Source organism: Engystomops pustulosus, chromosome 2 (genome assembly GCF_040894005.1).
Source record: "Engystomops pustulosus chromosome 2, aEngPut4.maternal, whole genome shotgun sequence".
In the NCBI taxonomy this organism is placed as follows: domain Eukaryota; kingdom Metazoa; phylum Chordata; class Amphibia; order Anura; family Leptodactylidae; genus Engystomops; species Engystomops pustulosus.
The window spans coordinates 102,055,389-102,075,086 of NC_092412.1; the positions used below are offsets into that span (position 1 = coordinate 102,055,389).

Below are 19,698 nucleotides of genomic sequence, written 5' to 3' on the forward strand. Positions count from 1 at the left end.
ATCTCCCCCTTGTTTAGGGAGTTTTCCATGTGCATGACTTGCAAAAGTAGAGCATGCTGATAGTTTCAGGGCAAATTAAATAAAACATGCATGGAAAAAAATGCATGTCTGACTAAACCAATTTAATACAATCGATCAGCATCAAATGCAAGTTCTGTACGTCAGAGCATATGTATGAAAAGCGCCTTACTGAAACGGAACAGGCTGTCATGCAATAGTAGACAAAGCAGGACTGAACATTTTCATGGGTGTCCTATGTAAGCTCCCCATAGTACTATGCAAGTTTTCACATATTTAGTTTTTTTGCATTGCAGTTCTATTTTCAATGTCACTCAAACCCATTATATTACCATTTCTAAAGCTTAATCATTACAGACAATGGTTACACCCCGTGACAATCTATGACAAAGCCACAATGACATAATCTGCAAGCACTAGGTCAGACAGCATTAATCACTAGTTGATCTAAATTTTGGTAAATGCTTTATCCCCATAAAGAGGATCATTCACAGTGTTATAGAATGTCCTGCTCCCAGAAAACAGGAATGTTGGCGTCTCACACTGATGTGTCCTCTAGGAGTGTGGTGGTGAGTGCACAAGCAAGAACATGTGAGAAACAGCTGAGTCAATGAAATATCATGATATTGGATATACTAAGCATGCCTAGGAGGTAAGGCACATAACTGGTGTAAAGGTTTATTGGACAAGATAGAGAGAATCATCACCTGGGTGTATTGTATGCATTCAGACAAACACATCCAGACATGTATCAAGTGAGCACTATACATGCTCTACGCTTGCCTTTTATTACACCTCACTCATATGATGGAAATACTACTTTTATTATCCGCTATGCATGGAAGTTATTGTCCAAGAAAAATATTCCCCACTAAATTAAGGTTTCTCTTTATAAACATGTAAACTGAAATTTGAATTGCAGCCCTGTAGTGCTACAGAGCGACATGTTTCATCCTGAAGTATATGCTTTTTACACGGCTTCACAAACCCCGCCCCGCCCCCAACCCTCTGCTTGACTACTTCAGCTGTCACCAGGTTCCAGGAAAGAGGTTGTGGAGCAGTTTAGTGTAGAGAGCAAACAGCTCTTCATGATCATGCAGCTTGCAGAGCTGTAGCATTTGTTTAAAACATTTTTTTACAGCTTTACTGCTATTAATAAAATATACAAATATATTATAGGACTCTATTTCTTAGTAACTACAATTTTATTCTTCTGCTCATCTTATATTTTAGGTTTGTGTTATGGCATAATTTAGAAATGTAAAACTCTTTTTCTAACAAGTATAATAAATAGATCAGTTACCTAAATTACCATTATTGTTAAGGAGTAAAGGGTTTCAATTAAACCTGATGAAATCTGTCACTTTCTGCAGCATTCACTAATGCATATAATAGATCCTGGGATCCTCACTTCGAACTAGTCAAAAGAAAACAAAACTTGGCCCTGTTAAGTTTAAAATCTATACTAACAGTTTAAATAACTGAAGCTATAAACTATTTACCACGCATCATAGCAGCTGGATTGTCGTAGGACCTTTAGTGGAATTTTGAGTTCTCCAAGAAACTCGTCTCCAAATTTTAGATTACTTGCATTCCATAAGTCAACCCTGCAGAGAATAGCACATGTTATATGAAAACAATGTAGTAGGAAATGTTGTCACAATATCAGATACTATAGTAATGTAAGGTAAGGATCTAATGTACAAACATGTGATCGTATAGACAAAAGAACAAAGCGGCCACTTGATCTACCAGCACTGTATCCTAATTCACTCACAGACAGCCCTGGCTGGCTTCCAGCCTTCACATCACTTCTTACAGATAGATTTCCTCAGCTGTTAGTTCAGTCATTGACAGGAGGAGATACACTATATCAAGGTTCAATGCCTAAAAGCATGTAGCTTCCAACTATTTATTTGAAATGTAAATATATGAATGACACAATATATGATATGAGAAAAATTTTAAACTTACTGGACATAAATCTTCAACAATCAATACAAAATAATAATTTAATAATAATTATTATATAATAAAAATAATATATAAAAATAATAATATAAAGAAGCCAAGCACATTATGGGTAGGTCTCCTTCAAAGTCAAGCAGAAATATGCTCTTCTGCAGGTGTAACAAATAGGGAATCACTTGCATAGCACATCCTGACCCTATCATGAACTAGGAGATGTATAGGACAATCATTTTCCTACCTTACTTCCATTTTATCCACATCATCCTCTTCTATTTCAAAATGTGATTTTTTGTTGTAACTACTGGGTTTTGTCACCTGCGGAGAAAGGAATAAAGATTACACAGTAAAAAGTGTTTTTTGGCTATTCAACTGCATTTTCTTTTTGCCAATTCCACCACTTTTGGAATTTCCCTATAGTTAAATAGGAAAATTAAATGGTGCCACTAGGAAGAACTATTAGTCCAGCAAGGCAAAAACTAAAGTGGACACAGTCATGATTGAGTTATAATATTGTAGTTTGAATTTATTTATAGTTCATCAGAAAATCATTTGTGCAGAAGGGGGAACAGTACTTACCCCCATTTCTTTTTTTACAATAGCAAACACACACTTTTAATACTTCTCACATACTACAGGTTAAATAACTTGACTGCAGAAATTCTATTGCAAATGACTTGGAGGAAATAAGAGCTTCAAATGAATTATTAAGATGTTGATCTGTTTAGCAAAGATGCAAAGCAAACTCTGACACACCTTAGAGGGACCACAACAAGGTTCTGGGGAAGGATATGAAAAACATAACCACAGATCGTACTCTTTAACATGGGTGTGGCCCAAAATCCTTTTCTTGTTTTTTTGCAAATCTATCATCATAAAGTCTGTATGAATATGTTACTCCCACACTAAGAATTAACCAAAGAAAGACATGATCAAGACACAGCAAAGGAAACTGATTGTTATTCCAGGTCCAATTAAACCAATAGAAGACCATGCCAGTTTAGCATTGAGGGCCTACATGTGATCACTGTACTTATTTTGAGAATTATCTGTCATTATGTACAAATTTACAAAACGAGTTTGGTGTCCTGAAATTTTTCAAATTGCTAGGGGCAGGAAACAAACTAAGTTGGAATATGACCAATGATGCTAACCATATACTGAAGTAGTCAAATGATTGGGTCCCCCCATTAAATAGGATAGCTTAATTCATCTTTTCAGTGAGGGACCCAAAACACGGCTGAATAGCTGAATAAAAAAGCCTCTTCATTATTTATCAACTTCCTAAAGAGAATGGGGAAAGTGTCTCTAGTGACAGCTCCCAGCCAACTACTTCTAGCTCTATGGCCTGTGTTTATGAGGAATCAAGTAGGAGATTGAGGCTGGGCCAGGTATCAAACCCCCCACCCCCTTCTGCACATATATCGACCCCCCCATGGTTTCTCACTTCACTATGTAGGAAGGCCTATAATCAACCTTTGATGTGATCAGTGAGGAATGGAAGGCAGACAGTCAAATGACTATTGGCCTACTGCAGGAGCAAGCCATCAGGATGAGCATCCTATAGTTTCCTTTACTACTGGGCTAGAAAATAGGCTAGTTCTATGACCATCCAGCCACCGGATCCACCTGTCCTGAATTGCTGGGTCATCATGTCAACCTCTAATAGGGCCCAATGATGAACCCTGAAGGAAACCTGGTTATCCAAGCAATGGGTCTAATAGGGAAAGATGAGTGTGATCACATTAAGTCAAATAATTGGTGGGATGAAAGCAAAAGTCTGGGAAGGGTCGCTCAAGCCAAAATGCTGAACAGAGGGCACTTGAGGAAAATGCCTGTTCTATGGAGAGCCACTTTTTAGTGGAAACCAATGGCATCTATGCAAGGTTTAAGAAATGGCTGCCTTAATGCATTGAAATTCTGAGAGACAGTCCACTGGGCTTGGTCAAGCAAAGGATTATCTACCCCAATCCATATATCTAAACCCCAAGAGAGTAGCAGGAACGGCTTGTCTTGTGAGTTTAATAGCTATTGCATGCCCAGCAACATTTTCATTTTCTGCTGCACCTGGGATCTAAATACATCTACTGTAACAATAAGCACTGGTGTACATAAATATATAAATACCGATTATAAAATATTAAGGTAACATAGTAATGTAATTAGAGGTTGAAAGAAGATACATAACCCTCACGTTCAACCTAGTTACCTAGAGTGTTGATTTACTGGAAAGCAAAAATCCCCTATGAGGTAGTAGCCAGTTACCTCATTTCAGGGGAATTGAAATTGTAACCAAATATGGAAATTACAAAATATCTCCCATTGATCCATCTTCAGTATTCCTGTACAGAGAATATAATGTTAACTAAAATACTGAACATTTCCAATAAAATCAGTAAGAACATGTGTAAAGGAGTTTAAGCCAAAGAAAAAAGTGAATGGAGGAGAAGTCCAGAGATAGCATGCAGCAGCCTGTCCCAGGGGATAAAGATGAAGGAGCTCCAGGCGCTCCTGCCCATGTCTGCAGAGTTCAGCTTGGCACAGTTGAGGTTTCACATTTCAAGAGATGACAGTTGGCAGGACACATGTGTGAGCTACCAGACATCAGAGCATATGAGATTTCATGTCATCACCACACCCACATAAATACCAACCTCAAAATAAAACACTTCATCAAACTGCGGGTTGTTAGTTTTCTTTCTGACTTTAGTTTTCTTTGACTCAGTTCTGTAAGAGTTGAGAAAAATCAAAGTAGGAACAGAAATGACTGGTAATTATGGCATTTGCCAGGTGGCAGCAACGCTTGATATAGTGTAAGCCTACTACTATCTGTAATAACAAAGTGTCTACTCTAAACTTATAAGCCTTGTTTTGTCGTATACAATGGAACATATGTACTTAAATGTGCTACATTGCCTTTAATTTAGTAATATGAACATATAATAAAAACTACATCTCTAAAAACACATAGGAATTTTTATTCCAGAACTAGAAACCACAACTGAAATCACTACCTTTTGATAAAAGTCCAAGAAAGGCCATTATACTTGGAAACTGATGCTAAAACATCCAAACATCTGTACAGATCATTGCTCTGTATTAAACTCAGAATCCTGCTTTCTCTTCATTGTAGGGTGTAAGCCCTAAAGCAGCGTAGACAGCAGGGTTAATGGGTAACTGGATTAGATGCCTAGAGAAACAGCCGGCTGAGCCATGAGGTAACCACTCTTTAACGAAGATCCCCAAAATGACTGTAGACAGATGTCATCTGACAGTGTGCCAAATTTGCTACTAGTTGCAAGTGTGCCAAATACATAATTTACAGGTGTGGATTAAGCTAACTGAGGTACGCTGTCATACTAGACCGGCAAAGGGTGCTACAGGTTTATCATCCAGCATCAGCCACACTGATCAATCTCAAGCACTATAAGAATGAGAAGTTACATCACCTCAGTGCCTCCTCTTATAATTTATTCACTGTATCCCGTGTATCGCGTACGTCAGCTGCTCTCTGCACTGTGGGTGAGGCAGGACTAGGTATCATACGAAGGTTAGAATGAATAACAAGACAAGTCGCTCCGAGGTGCTCCGGTGACTTATCCAGAGTGCACCAGACTGATTAATATTACTCTATACGCCGCAATTAGTAAAAGAAGTCCTGCGGAGGATAGTTCCACAGGAACTTCTTAGTAGGACACGCCTACAATCAGTAAAACTGATGGTAGATGTGTAACCTACTGTGTTATGTTTAGTGCAGGTGATATAGATGATACAGGTATACTCCCTTTGATGATCTGGATTACAGCATCATGCTTTCCTCACAGGTTGTATACCAAGCCTCAATTAAGAAAATTTACTATATAAAACCTTCCTTAGCAGCCAATTGCAGTCCAGCATTCAATTCTTACATGGATGTTTCATCTACTATATTTAGTCTATAGTCTTTACTCATTTTTTTTGCCGCATATTGTATTTATTTTTAATTAAACAATGGAAAAACTAACTGCAATACTTACCTCGTTGGACCCAGTAAAGTTACAGTGGCATAAGGATCGCACTGTCCGTTCACAATTGGTAGACCTCGGCATTCTAACACTCTGTTAAAAATAAAAATTCAGAAGTATTAGTTATGTTAATTATGAGAAGCAAAATAGTATCCTAATTCAAATACTGTCTCTCTTTAATTTAATACAGTTAAGTCTAAATTAATGCCATTAACGATTAAACTGGCCATATATTGGTTTAATTAAAGGAACACTCTAGTCAACGATTATTCATTGAATAATGCATAGTGTATGGCTTAAAGGGAGGAGCATGACTCATTTTCATTGTATTCCTAGATCGTAAGGTCATGCTCCCTTCAAGCCCTGCACAAGGTATAATTCAATGAATCAGCATGTTTAAGGTTCAGCTTATTTTTTGTATTTGTTAAAGAAACCTCTAATACCACAACCCATGATATGAAATGGAAACTTGAAACAGTAAGTACAACCAAATAATGCTGTTAAAAGGCAGTGACCTTCTCAATTTCTTACTGTTCAGAAACAGTAGTACTCACCTTTCCAACAACCCCCGCAGGTCCTCTTCTTTCTGCCAGCAGCAGCAGGTCCGTGCACACACTATCACGCCATCTGCCGACATCACAGTGTGTGCACGGTCGTGACTAGTATACACACTATGATGTCAGTAGCTAACATCATAGTGTGTGCACCACCAGAAGGGAGGGATTTTTCATATACTGGAGGCAGAGGGCTGGCTGGCTATATACTGGGGACAGAGGGCTGGCTGGCTATATTCTGGGGCAGAGGGCTGGCTGGCTATATTCTTGGGCAGAGGGCTGGCTGGCTATATACTGGGGGCAGAGGGCTGGCTCACCAATGTGGGGAACAGTATTCACTTTATTGCAAGGAAAATCACAGGGTAGGGGTGATGCATGCCACAGATAGGCAACGGGCTGTTTCGTGCTGTATGTGCTTTCTCAAACTTGGGGCTATTTACTGAGTGGAGGCTGTGAGCAATACATTTCCCATCCTAGGCTTGTTTGTGGTAAAATTAGGGACTTCAGCTTTTATTTTGGTTGTCTTTCACTCAAATATATATACACCATATACACTCACCGGCCACTTTATTAGGTACACCTGTCCAACTGCTCGTTAACACTTAATTTCTAATCAGCCAATCACATGGCGGCAACTCAGTGCATTTAGGCATGTAGACATGGTCAAAACAATCTCCTGCAGTTCAAACCGAGCATCAGTATGGGGAAGAAAGGTGATTTGAGTGCCTTTGAACGTGGCATGGCTGTTGGTGCCAGAAGGGCTGGTCTGAGTATTTCAGAAACTGCTGATCTACTGGGATTTTCACGCAAAACCATCTCTAGGGTTTACAGAGAATGGTCCGAAAAAGAAAAAACATCCAGTGAGCGGCAGTTCTGTGGGCGGAAATGCCTTGCTGATGCCAGAGGTCAGAGGAGAATGGGCAGACTGGTTCGAGCTGATAGAAAGGCAACAGTAAATCACCACCCGTTACAACCAAGGTAGGCAGAAGAGCATCTCTGAACACACAGTAAGTCGAATTTTGAGGCAGATGGGCTACAGCAGCAGAAGACCACACCGGAGGCCACCCTTTCAGCTAAGAACAGGAAACGGAGGCTACAATTTGCACAAGCTCATCGAAATTGGACAGTAGAAGATTGGAAAAACGTTGCCCGGTCTGATGAGTCTCGATTTCTGCTGCGACATTCGGATGGTAGGGTCAGAATTTGCCGTCAACAACATGAAAGCATGGATCCATCCTGCCTTGTATCAACGGTTCAGGCTGGTGGGGGTGGTGTCATGCTGTGGGGAATATTCTCTTGGCACTCTTTGGGCCCCTTGGTACCAATTGAGCATTGTTGCAACGCCACAGCCTACCTGTGTATTGTTGCTGACCATGTCCATCCCTTTATGACCACAATGTACCCAACATCTGATGGCTACTTTCAGCAGGATAATGCGCCATGTCATAAAGCTGGAATCATCTCAGACTGGTTTCTTGAACAAGACAATGAGTTCACTGTACTCAAATGGCCTCCACAGTCACCAGATCTCAATCCAATAGAGCATCTTTGGGATGTGGTGGAACGGGAGATTCGCATCATGGATGTGCAGCCGACAAATCTGTGGCAACTGTGTGATGCCATCATGTCAATATGGACCAAAATCTCTGAGGAATGCTTCCAGCACCTTGTTGAATCTATGCCATGAAGAATTGAGGCAGTTCTGAAGGAAAAAGGGTGTCCAACTAGCATGGTGTACCTAATAAAGTCCTAGAGAGGTCTATGTGTTTCTAGTATGTGCTTGAGTTGTGAATTGCATCCTATCCTATGGTTTCTCTACCGTGCTACAACGTTGTATTGAATTGTTTTCATGACAGATTAGTCTTTAACCAAATTAGAACTAAGCTAAGAGTGGGCACGCCTGTGCACACACTTGTAAGAATAAGGGATTAAAAGATGACAGCATCTAATGCCAATATTGCTACGTCAAGCCAAATCATTCATTAAAACCTAATTTTTTACAACAGAGCAGTGACTCAGAAGACGTTCTTCATGCGCACACTGCTATGTATTTGCATAATATGTAAAATAACATTTTCAAATTACATTCCTGCTTCAAGCTGATCCTTATAGTCACGTCACAAAAGGCGGCATATTGTACTGCAACTGCACATTTAATAGCAATATAAGATTACAATTATTACATTATCATAGAACAGGCATTGTTCCTAAAAGCACATTAAGACGTATGTACTGTGAGCTTTCTGTAATGACACTACAATGAAAGACCGTAAACAAAGCACAAAGAAACAAACGGTGGATATTATCAACACCATAGTAACCATTGTTTTAACTCAAGGCAAGATTTACAGCAAATCCTCAATTAGTTCAGGAATACACAACCTTTTAGTAGCACTACAGATTGATCTATATAATAGATAGTGTCCTAAGGACTGCACATTCCTCATTACATTCCTTTGCACTGCAGCTGCATTTCAATAGTTAAAGGGAGTCCGATAGCAGACATGGACCCAACAAACCATTTCTAGTATGTTGTGAAGCAGATTTACACCTTCCAGATAAGGTTTCTTTCACGGTCCAGTGCTCTGGCATCCTCAAGAAAAATGTAAGGGAAATGTAAATTGGTTGAATAAAGTCATGGAAGTGGTCAATTTAGCACTGAAGTCAAGATCTACCCACTTCAGAACGCCCTCTCTGCTGTGATTGATTCTAATTTACCAGACTTCCGGAGATCTAGTTAATAATTTCCATGGAAACAAGGACATCAATTACAGTGAAGTGGGCATTCTTAGGTTGGGGAGAGCTTGACTTCAGTGCTAAGCATTCCCACTCTTTAACATTATACAACCAATGTACAAAGTTGATTTTATGGATGATGCCATCACACTGGGCCATTAAAGAAACAAGATCGGAGAGGTGCTAATCGGTAGTGGTTTATTGGGTCAGTTTATTCTGACAGGTTCCCTTTAAAATATTCCAAGTGTAGCCCTATGTGAACATATTTGTGATTTTTATGTTAATTTAAGCATTGATTTTATGACTTGCAACACATAATTTTTTTACATATCATAAAACACAATGGAAAAAACTTATTCACCTAAACCAGGCCTCTAGTGTCACAGCTACAATTACAAATCATAGGCTGTTATGGGCAGATCTTATTGAAGTAGATATGAGCATCCATGGCCCAGTAAATTTATTAGCCCCAAGAACTGCCATGGATTATAGCCTAAAGCTTATCTAGTGTCAAGCGCATGGAAGGCAAGAGAGGCTTCTAACTCCAGTGCAGAGCAGATCAAGACATAGGTGATGATATGTTGCACACTTGCCCATGTTTAGGACATGGTTTATTTTTATAAAATGCAGTGTATGCACAGATAATCAACCAACACACCAAGATATGTCAGGAAGCTGATAAACCACAGACATAAATGGAAAAAGTTTAAAAGGAGATCATTGAAAACATATGGAGATCACATGGAAGGTTTGTTTTGGCAATTAACAGTGGGAAAAGAGTCTGAGAAAAGTTCTTGTCATGCTTCAGAAAGCTGACTTGACAATTATAGACTACGTGGGGAAGAACAAAAGCTTCAGTGACAGAGCGGAAATTAGAGATGCCATCTTATGACTATACAATGTACTTTTTATATTCGCATGTAGATAGCTCTATTTAACTTGTTGAGGATAGGAAGAACAACGAGTCTGTTGTTTACAAAGAGAAGAATAAAATAGGTTCTGGATCCGCTCACATCTATTGCGGATAACTAAAGAGGTATGTTTCTATTTCATGTGTAATCATGTACTATATGCATGTAATACACATTACCAGATTCTTGAACATCCAACATAAACACTAGATTCTGGGCTGTAAATCATGTGCCGTTTCTATTGTATTAAATAAAAAAAACATACTGTTAGGTTGTTTAGATTGTGAGCCCCATGGGGACATGGAGTGATTTGTCATGCTTTGTGCAGGATGACAAACAGGGCCGGATTATAGGCGGGGCTCCCGGGGCTCGAGCCCCGGGGCCCCCACCATCTTGCCCCCCCAGGGGGCCTCCACCAGATGCCACCCCCGCGCCTCCCCTCCTGAGCCGACATCTCCCTGAAGCCCGGCCGCATCCCCGGCACAGGAAACTGCCAGTGCCACCTGCCCGCCCCCCCCGGAACTGGTCACAGCCTCCCCTCCTGCCCATCCGCTTGCATGGTCAAGCTTACCGCCCTGCGCCCACCCTCCGCCTATTCCCCTGCAAGGCTGAGCCACACGCCCCCCAGCAAAGTTGACCACCTCCACGACCGCCCACACCCCGCATGGCCACCCAAGCAGCCCCGCTAGTACTCGCGCCACCCCCGCCGGAAAAAGCACCCGGCTGAACACCGTCCCCCCTCCTCCCCGGCCGAACAAGCAACTCCCGCAGCCCCCCGCCGGAAAAAGCACCCACCCTCAGTAACGCCACCCACCCGAACACGGTCCCCCCGCCCCCTCCTCCCCCGCCGCGCGCACGTACAAGCAACAGTCCGACCGTCGCGCCCCCCCCCCCACGCCCGAACAAGCACCCGCAAGACCCCCACCCGCTCGAACACCCGCCACGGACGGTCAACCGGAAATGTAAGTATATACAAATGTATTTGTGTGTATATGTGCATCTACAGTGCATATACTGTGTATATGTGCATCTACAGTGTATATACTGTGTGTATATATGTGTATATATGCATCTACTGTGTATATATGCATCTACTGTGTATATGTGTATATATTCATCTACTGTGTATATACTGTGTATATATGTGTATATATGCATCTACTGTGGATATACTGGGTATATATGTATATGCTGTGGATATATGCATAGATACATATACTGTATTTATATGCGCATAAATTTATATCAGCATATACATGTGCACCTTTAAAAATATATATATATGATGTGTGTTTTTGTATATGCTGTGTATATGGTATGTATATATATGCTCTATACAGTGAATGTGTGTGTGTGGCTGTGCGGGCTGAGGTGTATGTTACATGGGACTGCATATCTGGTAGGGGTGAAGTTAAATATAAAGATGTGTTACTGGGGGCGAGGCGGCTGTATGTAGCTGTGTTACTGGGGGCGAGGCGGCTGTATGTAGCTGTGTTACTGGGGGCGAGGCGGCTGCATGTCGCTGTGTTACTGGGGGCGAGGCGGCTGCATGTCGCTGTGTTACTGGGGGCGAGGCGGCTGCATGTCGCTGTGTTACTGGGGGGTAGGCGGCTGCATGTCGCTGTGTTACTGGGGGGTAGGCGGCTGCATGTCGCTGTGTTACTGGGGGGTAGGCGGCTGCATGTCGCTGTGTTACTGGGGGGTAGGCGGCTGCATGTCGCTGTGTTACTGGGGGGTAGGCGGCTGTATGTCGCTGTGTTACTGGGGACGAGGCGGCTGTATGTCGTTGTGTTACTGGGGGCGAGGCGGCTGTATGTCGCTGTGTTACTGGGGGCGAGGCGGCTGTATGTCGCTGTGTTACTGGGGAAGAGGCGGCTGTATGTTGCTGTGTTACTGGGGAAGAGATGGCTGTATGTAGCGGTGTTACTGGGGATGAGCCAGCTGTATGTAGCTGTGTTACAGCTGGGATAGTGGAAAGTGAGCAGGAGGACGTGTATGCACGCTACACTTAGTGGGGGCCTCCAACAGATTTTGCGCCCAGGGGCCCCCACCAACCTTAATCCGGCCCTGATGACAAAGTTGCCACCTTTTTGAGACAATGTCAGATCAGATCTTTCATTTTACTCAACCACAACAACTGATTAAAGACACCTTGTTATTTTTCAAATAATTCCTCAGCTTATGTTGCAATAGTTTAACAGTTGCAAGATATCGTATTGGTTAATAGTGAGATCCTACCCATATAAAATATACAGTTAAACCAACAACAAAAGAACATTTTGAATTATTGGTTTAATCTGGTACTTTGCCTAATTATCTTACTAACTTACTATTTAACTGGCAGTGGAACTTTCCAGTTTTCAATGACTTTGCAATTGTGGCAGGGTGCCCCATCAGTCATAGCACGAGTTGTTGGTAATTTCAAGTCTGTGATTTCTAGAATATTGCATCTTTAAAACATCACAAACTCATTCAAGTCCCTTGAGAAGACTGGTCGCCTTCTAAAGACAAATTCAAGAGAGGACGGGATAAATGCAGAGAATCTCCATGGGTAATAATAATCTTTATATAGCGTCATCATATTCCGTAGCATGTTTCAAACTATAGGGGTCATATGTAAATAAAATAAGACAGTCATATGGAACAATAGGAGTGATGGCCCTGCTTGCAAGAGCTTACAGTCTCTGAGGATGAGGGGATGACACAAGGGCTATACATATATAATGGTCCAGTCATTCTCTATAAAAGAACATATTACAAGAATTTAAGAAAATATGCTGCTGCTTGAGCCACCCATCGGCTACCATCCTATATACAAAGTCCAATGTCAACGGAACTGCAGAGAAGTCTGTAGCTTGCTATCTGGTGTTTGCTGGATAACAGAGGGGAGCAGGAAACAGGATGGGTTAGTAAAGAGAGTTGAAATGTCATGCAGTTAGTGGGTGTGATAGGTTTCCCTAAAGAGATGGTAGGGCATGGCAGAGAATTGGTTTAGCTCAGGAGAAGAGCGAGGTTCGAATTAAGGTAGGGATTAATCATTTCAACACTTCAGCTGGAATAGCTTGCAAGTTCAGAACTGAACAGTGTAAGGATCTGTCTCGGTATACACTATCTAAATGTTTAGGAGCATTGGACTGAATGCCCTCTCTACATTGACCAAATGTATCATTAGCAGAAAGAATCAAAAGTGGTCTACACTTCATTTTAGTCAAAGAAAGTTTCATTTATTTGGATCTAATGGCAGACATTGGGGCATATTTATCAAGCTGTCTAAAAGTAGAAATGTTCTTAGTTGCCCAAGGCAACCAATTACAGACCCTTTTAAAATATTCATGAGCACTGGTAAAATGAAAGCACAGCTGTGATTGATTGCCATGGGCAACTAAGAACATTCTTACTTTTAGACAGCTTGATAAATATGCCCCAATGGGCATATATCTGCCCCAATGTTTGTCATCAACGACTGAACCCAATGTGTATAAATTAGTTAGTGAAGAGTGGTGGAGGAAGTTTTATGATTTGGTTAAGGTTTTCTGCAGCATGATAATAATTCTTTTATTTATATAGCGCACACAGATTACGAAGCGCTGCACAAAGCATGTCAAATCAGTCCCTGTCCCCATGGGGCACACAATCTAATCAATCTACCAGTATGTTTTGGAGTGTGGGAGAAAACCGGAGTACCCGGAGGAAACCCACGCAAACACGGAGAGAACACACAAACTCTTTTCAGATGTTGACCTGAGTGGGATTCGAACCCAGGACTCCAGTGCTGCAAAGCAGAAGTGCTACTCATTCAGCCATGGCAGATTGATTTTTGGCTACATGGCAGATCGAATGCAAGTGTGTATCAGAACCATTTTCATGCAAGACATTTATCACACAGTAAAACTAGTAAAGCATTTCACTGAAGCAGAAAAGATTGAGTCAATGAAATAACCAGCTCAGACCTGATCTACACCCAGTAGAAAACCTCTGAAAAATGCTTGGTGACAAAGTTTTGCACAAGAAACCGACAACAGTCACTGTGGAAGAGACTGGAAGAAGAGTCACCAAAATCGCACCAGAGCGGTGTAAGAGACTAGTGATGTCCTGTGGCCACAGATGTGCAGAAGTCATTCAAAGCAACAGCCGGTATACTGCCTACTGAGTGGTGACTGATGTAACCTTCAGAAAAATTGTTTGAAACTTACTCTGTGCTACAGTCATTGCTGTTCTCCACTTATGATCAGCACATATTTTTGAAAATAAAGATGGTTACAAAATTACCAATGTACATCTACATAATTTTTCAAAGTGTTCTAGTTATGGCATACTCCTTACAAAAAAAAAATCAAATGGTGATCAATGGAGACTACATTATTTCAGAAAAAAATCAAGTGATCATACATTGTTCTCTAATTTTGATCTCCAGTTCCCCACATATACCAACTTTATCTTCTAAAAATGCCTTCAATCTGTTCCAGTCACTGCACTGATTACCATCACTTTTTGAATACAATTTAAACTAATCAGCCTCGTCCAAAAGTCTCTCCACAGTGCTGTATTTCCCTACCTATCCTTACTCATCCTACCTTTACCCTCTAGTCAGTCAGTAATACAAGATAAATAGCTAGTAAAATCCAACTCGCTTTGGAGTCTCCAGGTTCTTTGGATTTGGATTTTTGCTTCATAACAGACAGTTGATCATTGTAGACTGGGACTAAAGTAAAGCATCCAGAAAATCTCACCAGAAGTCATAGTTGGCAAAGAGGTCTGTCTGTAACTAGGGGTCACCTGTAAGTCAGGTGTCCTTAAATTTTTACAATTAACCAAAATGCTGAAAATGGACCTGCTGAGAGTTCATCTTATAAATTTATCTGTATGTACAAATCAAACTTAATTGTGACAATCATAACCTTTGCCTATAACACTGCTGAAATGCTGAAATCAAATATATCTGAAAAAAGAGCACACATCACAGCTGAAATATGCCCGTTATACAGTAATAGGTAGGGATAGATGATGACAATGCAATGATTCATGTCTGCTCGCCCTACGTCACCTCTCATTCACTGCCCTGTGTGAGAGCCATGAGGCTGGAGCTGTCATGAAGGACCCTCGGGAGAGATCAGAAGCTGTGGAACTACTGGAAGAATAAGTAATTTTGAAGCTGCAGAGCAGGGAGCAGCAGGTACCTTACATCAGCCTGGCAATCTCTGGATGACTCACCAGTCTATGCAAGCTGTGCTTCATACAAACAGAAATGAAAAGAAATGGAAACCAGAACAGAAAGCGGGGACTTGGAACTGAAACCTGATGTATTGAACGTACAATTAATTATGTTAATTACAGCCCTACACACAGCGTCACCAAACTGTTACTTCAGCTTTCTTGTCACTCTGATTTATGCATACCAAATACAACCCTTTCACCGCAAGCAAGAAAAAAAAATTCTCCTGATTTCTTACAGTTCGAGGCAAAAACTAAATAAAAGTTTATGAAAATTTTCCTGCACCAGATTCAGATTAACAAATTGTGGTTTAGTTCTGGGTGTAGATCTCCGAAATTCTCAGATTTGGGGTAAATAAAGTAATAATGTGCAGTAGTGTATCTCCACCCCAGTGCCATTGAAGTAATTTCTAATGGGGAAAGAGAGCCGCTGTACAGAAAGTACTTACCGTATTTACTATGTATGCGGTTTAAAAATAAAAGATTTTAAAAACAATTTGCTCTGCACCTTTTCTGGTGTATTCTTTTACACCATATGATGTTCCAGTTACTCCATTAGAGGCCAGCCCCCCTCCCTCCCCCCCCCCCCCCAAAAAAAACCTTCTAAAAAGTTCCTACAATGGGTATTTTCTGCTTCTAAAACGGTGTGAGCATATTCTTAGCGGAAAAAAAAAAAAGTTTTGCATGCTGAAACTCAACAAGCCCAATACTATTCGGGACTGCCCGATAACCCCCAGTAGCTGCTAAAGGCCGCTTAGGATGATGTACATTAAAGTTAGGGGGCTCATGCCATAGTGTCTCTTTTCCTACCTGTGACTGCTTAGGCCGTTTGTATGCAGCAAACTATTCCTCTAAATATACATTTATTAGTGTAAGCCTTATCTGACCTTATCTGATATATATCTGACTATAGTTTAAAGGAATCAATTTTAAGTAACATTTGCACAGCTATAAGTTCAAAGATTCCAAGTTCTTGCTGCTACTTCTAAGTTCTAGGCATCCACAAAAGGACATTAAATGTGACACATATGGCTGGAAGGCAGGCAGTGATGCAATCCTATAATATATAAATTGCACACTATCAATTACTAAAATTCTTTATGCCCATTAATATGGGCCACTTGTAAGCACACATAATTTATGACATTACAGTTCCATCGCAGCACAACCCAAAATACATTTGTAAACCTCCATAACCAAGTCCATTTTCATCATTCACTCTTTTTGGATAATTTGGAGATTAAAATAAAGCAGTAAGCATTCAAATATGTGATTACCTCAAGTGACCTTTGTGACAATCACTGCATGATGTGAATAACTGCTACATATTCTACATGTATGCTAATGTCACCTTCTCCCAGTAATGACAATTTACAAAGCTGGCAAAACCAAAGAGAATAATGCCATAATGACACAATCAAATAATTATGGTGGGTGGGAAGTATGAGCGGTATAGCACATGTGGGAAGAGGGCAGACAGAGTGCGTACACAACTTTCCTCTTAAAAGGAACTTGCCATAAGAAATATGAAACCACCACCAGTTTGTTAAGTAGATTAACACCCTCCTGAATCATGTGTCTTTTATGGTCCAGCATGGTGGCAACACTCAGAAATTCAGCTTTAAAGTGAAATGCAAATTGATTGTATAAAACTACTTAGGCAAAGACTGTAGCATGAAAGTCAAGCTCTCCTCACCTGGGACTGTCCCCTCTGCTGTGATTGTTATCATGAACCAGACTTGCATAAACTCCTTGCCCCTATAACTTTATACAACCAATTAACATTTCACTTAAAAGTTGATTTTCTGGGACAGGTTACCATGCTGGTCCATAAAAAAAAGATATTAATCAGCTTCAGGACAAACTAATAGTGGTTTGTAAAGTCAATTTCTGCGAACAGGTTCCCTTTAAGCCTTAACACATCATATAAGAGAAGGAGAATGGACCGTGACTGACAACTGTGACTGAAATTTTACTTTTATTTAGGAAAAAAAAAAAACTATAAAAATCCTTATTAAGGATACAGGCAGTGGCATGGATCTATGGGTAAGGGTGAACCCCTAAATGTGCAGAAAAAGTGGTCACATTGCCGGACTATATCTACATGAACCATGTTCATCTACACTACGGTATAAGATTTATTGAATTATCTTTTAACATCAAGATGGATAGGTAGTTTGGGGGAGGGAAAAAGGGAAGTAAAACAGGTGACAAAATATACAGAGCATGCCTCAAGACGGCAAGCGGTTCAACCACAAAATATCCAATAGGGAAGAGAAAGTTTCAGGTGCATGAAAAATCTTACATAACATCACTTTGCTACCATCCTCTGTCAATTTAAAGATGTATGTAAAAGTGTAAGGGCAGGGGCTACCCAATAGGTTACCCAAAAAAAATTACCCACAATGTTCCGAGGAAATAAAAAGAATCACAGATAATAAAGAAAGGTTGAAAATGACAAAGAAATTACACAAAATATACAAATCGTTTTTTTTGGTGAAAGTTTAAGAAATCTTTTATACCCAATTTTGATATTCCATGTTCCTTGTGACAACACCTACAGGGACAGCCATTTCGCGTCCCAAAAAAAATTATGTATTTACAAAATCACGGGTTAAAAATGTGAGTTTACTTACCTAACTGCAAGCTTGTGACAGATGACACCAGTGTCTGTAATAACTTCACTCAGCCTGAGCTCCAAATGAACCTTCCCCTGAAATACAGGTGTAACATGTATATTTTGTAATCTGTGGAAACCCAACCAAAAACTTATTAGACATACAACACACGACACATCTTCCACTCCCATCCTCTTAGCAAGCAGCTAAGACAGCGAGCTGGTGACCACGTAAACTTGTTTACATACCAAGATAATTAAAATATTCTGAAGAAATTTTATACATATCCGATTAGGCAAACCCTAAGTTAATGAAATAATGAAACACAAGGCAATTGCAGACTCCATGATTACTACTGTACATTCCACAAAATAAATATTAGTTCACTGAGAGCATGTAGAATGTTAGATACTCAACTAGAAGTGCCAGTAAAGCAAATAATATAATGGCACAGCTTTGAGCGGCATGTAACTGATGAAGTAATCAGATAATAAATATTACACACAGAAGACGAGACCAGACATGGATGGGTACAACTAAAGTAAGCAATAAACATGTGTCCTCAGTAGAGTCATTTGAGGTTGTAATACGAATTTCCTTAGGTCTCGAAAACCTCAGACTTAATTATGGAGATCATGTTATGCCAACAGGACAAAAACTGTTCAGTAAAAACATGTACATTGTCCACTTGATACCACATTAACTCGTCACTTTTATAAAAATAAGTTCAGTCATACTAGCGAGTGCCAAAATGTATTGCAGTGCTGCTCAATGTCAATATACAGAATTTACCAATTCTCTGAATCTGATGCACAAGATCTCAGCAATTGTTACAGGCCCGTAACTGTCACCATTATTATCCTTTTGAGAAATCTTCTTGTGTGCACAATTCACACAGAAAAAAAATTAGATTGTTAGAGTGTGAACACTTTCAAAAACAAAATAATTCCCTTACTAGTAAATTTGGCTGGCTAATTATACACAACTACCAAGCATGCCATTTAACAAATGAAAGGTGTAACGCAAAATAGTAGGGGACAGAGTAAAACAAACAAAAAAAGACTTCTAGTTGCTTACCACCTGTAGGGTGGAGCTATGAAGCCTAATGCAGATTGAATAATAATAATATAATAATAATCTTTATTTATATAGCGCCATCAAATTACGTAGCGCTTTACAAATCATAGGGGACATATACAACTATATTACATTACAAAGAACAAACAGTCATATGGAACAATAGGAGTGAGGGCCCTGCTCACAAGAGCTTACAGACTATGAGGATGAGGGGGTGACACAAGAGGTTGTATAATGGTCCAGCCATTCTTTATAAGGGAACAATATAAAAATAATTTAATAAATAATTTACTAAACAACGATGTTGCTGCTTGAACCAGCCATCAGCCGCCATCTTATTTACAGGGTCCTAGGTGAAAAAGACTGCAGCCAAGCCTGGAGCTTGGTATATATCAGCTGTTTGCCAGATAACAGATAGGATAGTACATAGGATGGATTAGTCAAGGGAGAGTTGACATTTCATGCGGTTAGCGAGTGTGATAAGCTTGCCTAAAGAGATGGGTTTTAAGAGCACGTTTGAAGCTTTGGAGAGTGGGTATTAGTCTGAGAGTCTGGGGAAGAGCATTCCAGAGAATTGGTGCAACTCGGGAGAAGTCCTGGA

General features: G+C 40.3%; 1 protein-coding gene across 2 annotated transcripts in view; it reads right to left on the minus strand.

Annotated features, from left to right (window-relative positions):
* Nucleotides 1-19,698, minus strand: part of RASA3 (RAS p21 protein activator 3) — a 155,233-nt gene that overhangs the window by 48,933 nt on the left and 86,602 nt on the right. The window contains exons 5-9 of one of the 2 annotated variants that reach the window (XM_072135786.1): nucleotides 18,039-18,115; nucleotides 6,003-6,083; nucleotides 4,641-4,713; nucleotides 2,228-2,304; nucleotides 1,521-1,625 (exon numbers count right to left, since the gene is read on the minus strand). In XM_072135786.1, the coding sequence (XP_071991887.1) occupies nucleotides 1,521-1,625; nucleotides 2,228-2,304; nucleotides 4,641-4,713; nucleotides 6,003-6,083; nucleotides 18,039-18,115 (413 nt within the window). Of the gene's footprint in view, nucleotides 1-1,520; nucleotides 1,626-2,227; nucleotides 2,305-4,195; nucleotides 4,419-4,640; nucleotides 4,714-6,002; nucleotides 6,084-18,038; nucleotides 18,116-19,698 lie in introns of those variants that run through there. The other variant, XM_072135787.1, reaches the window with a different exon arrangement.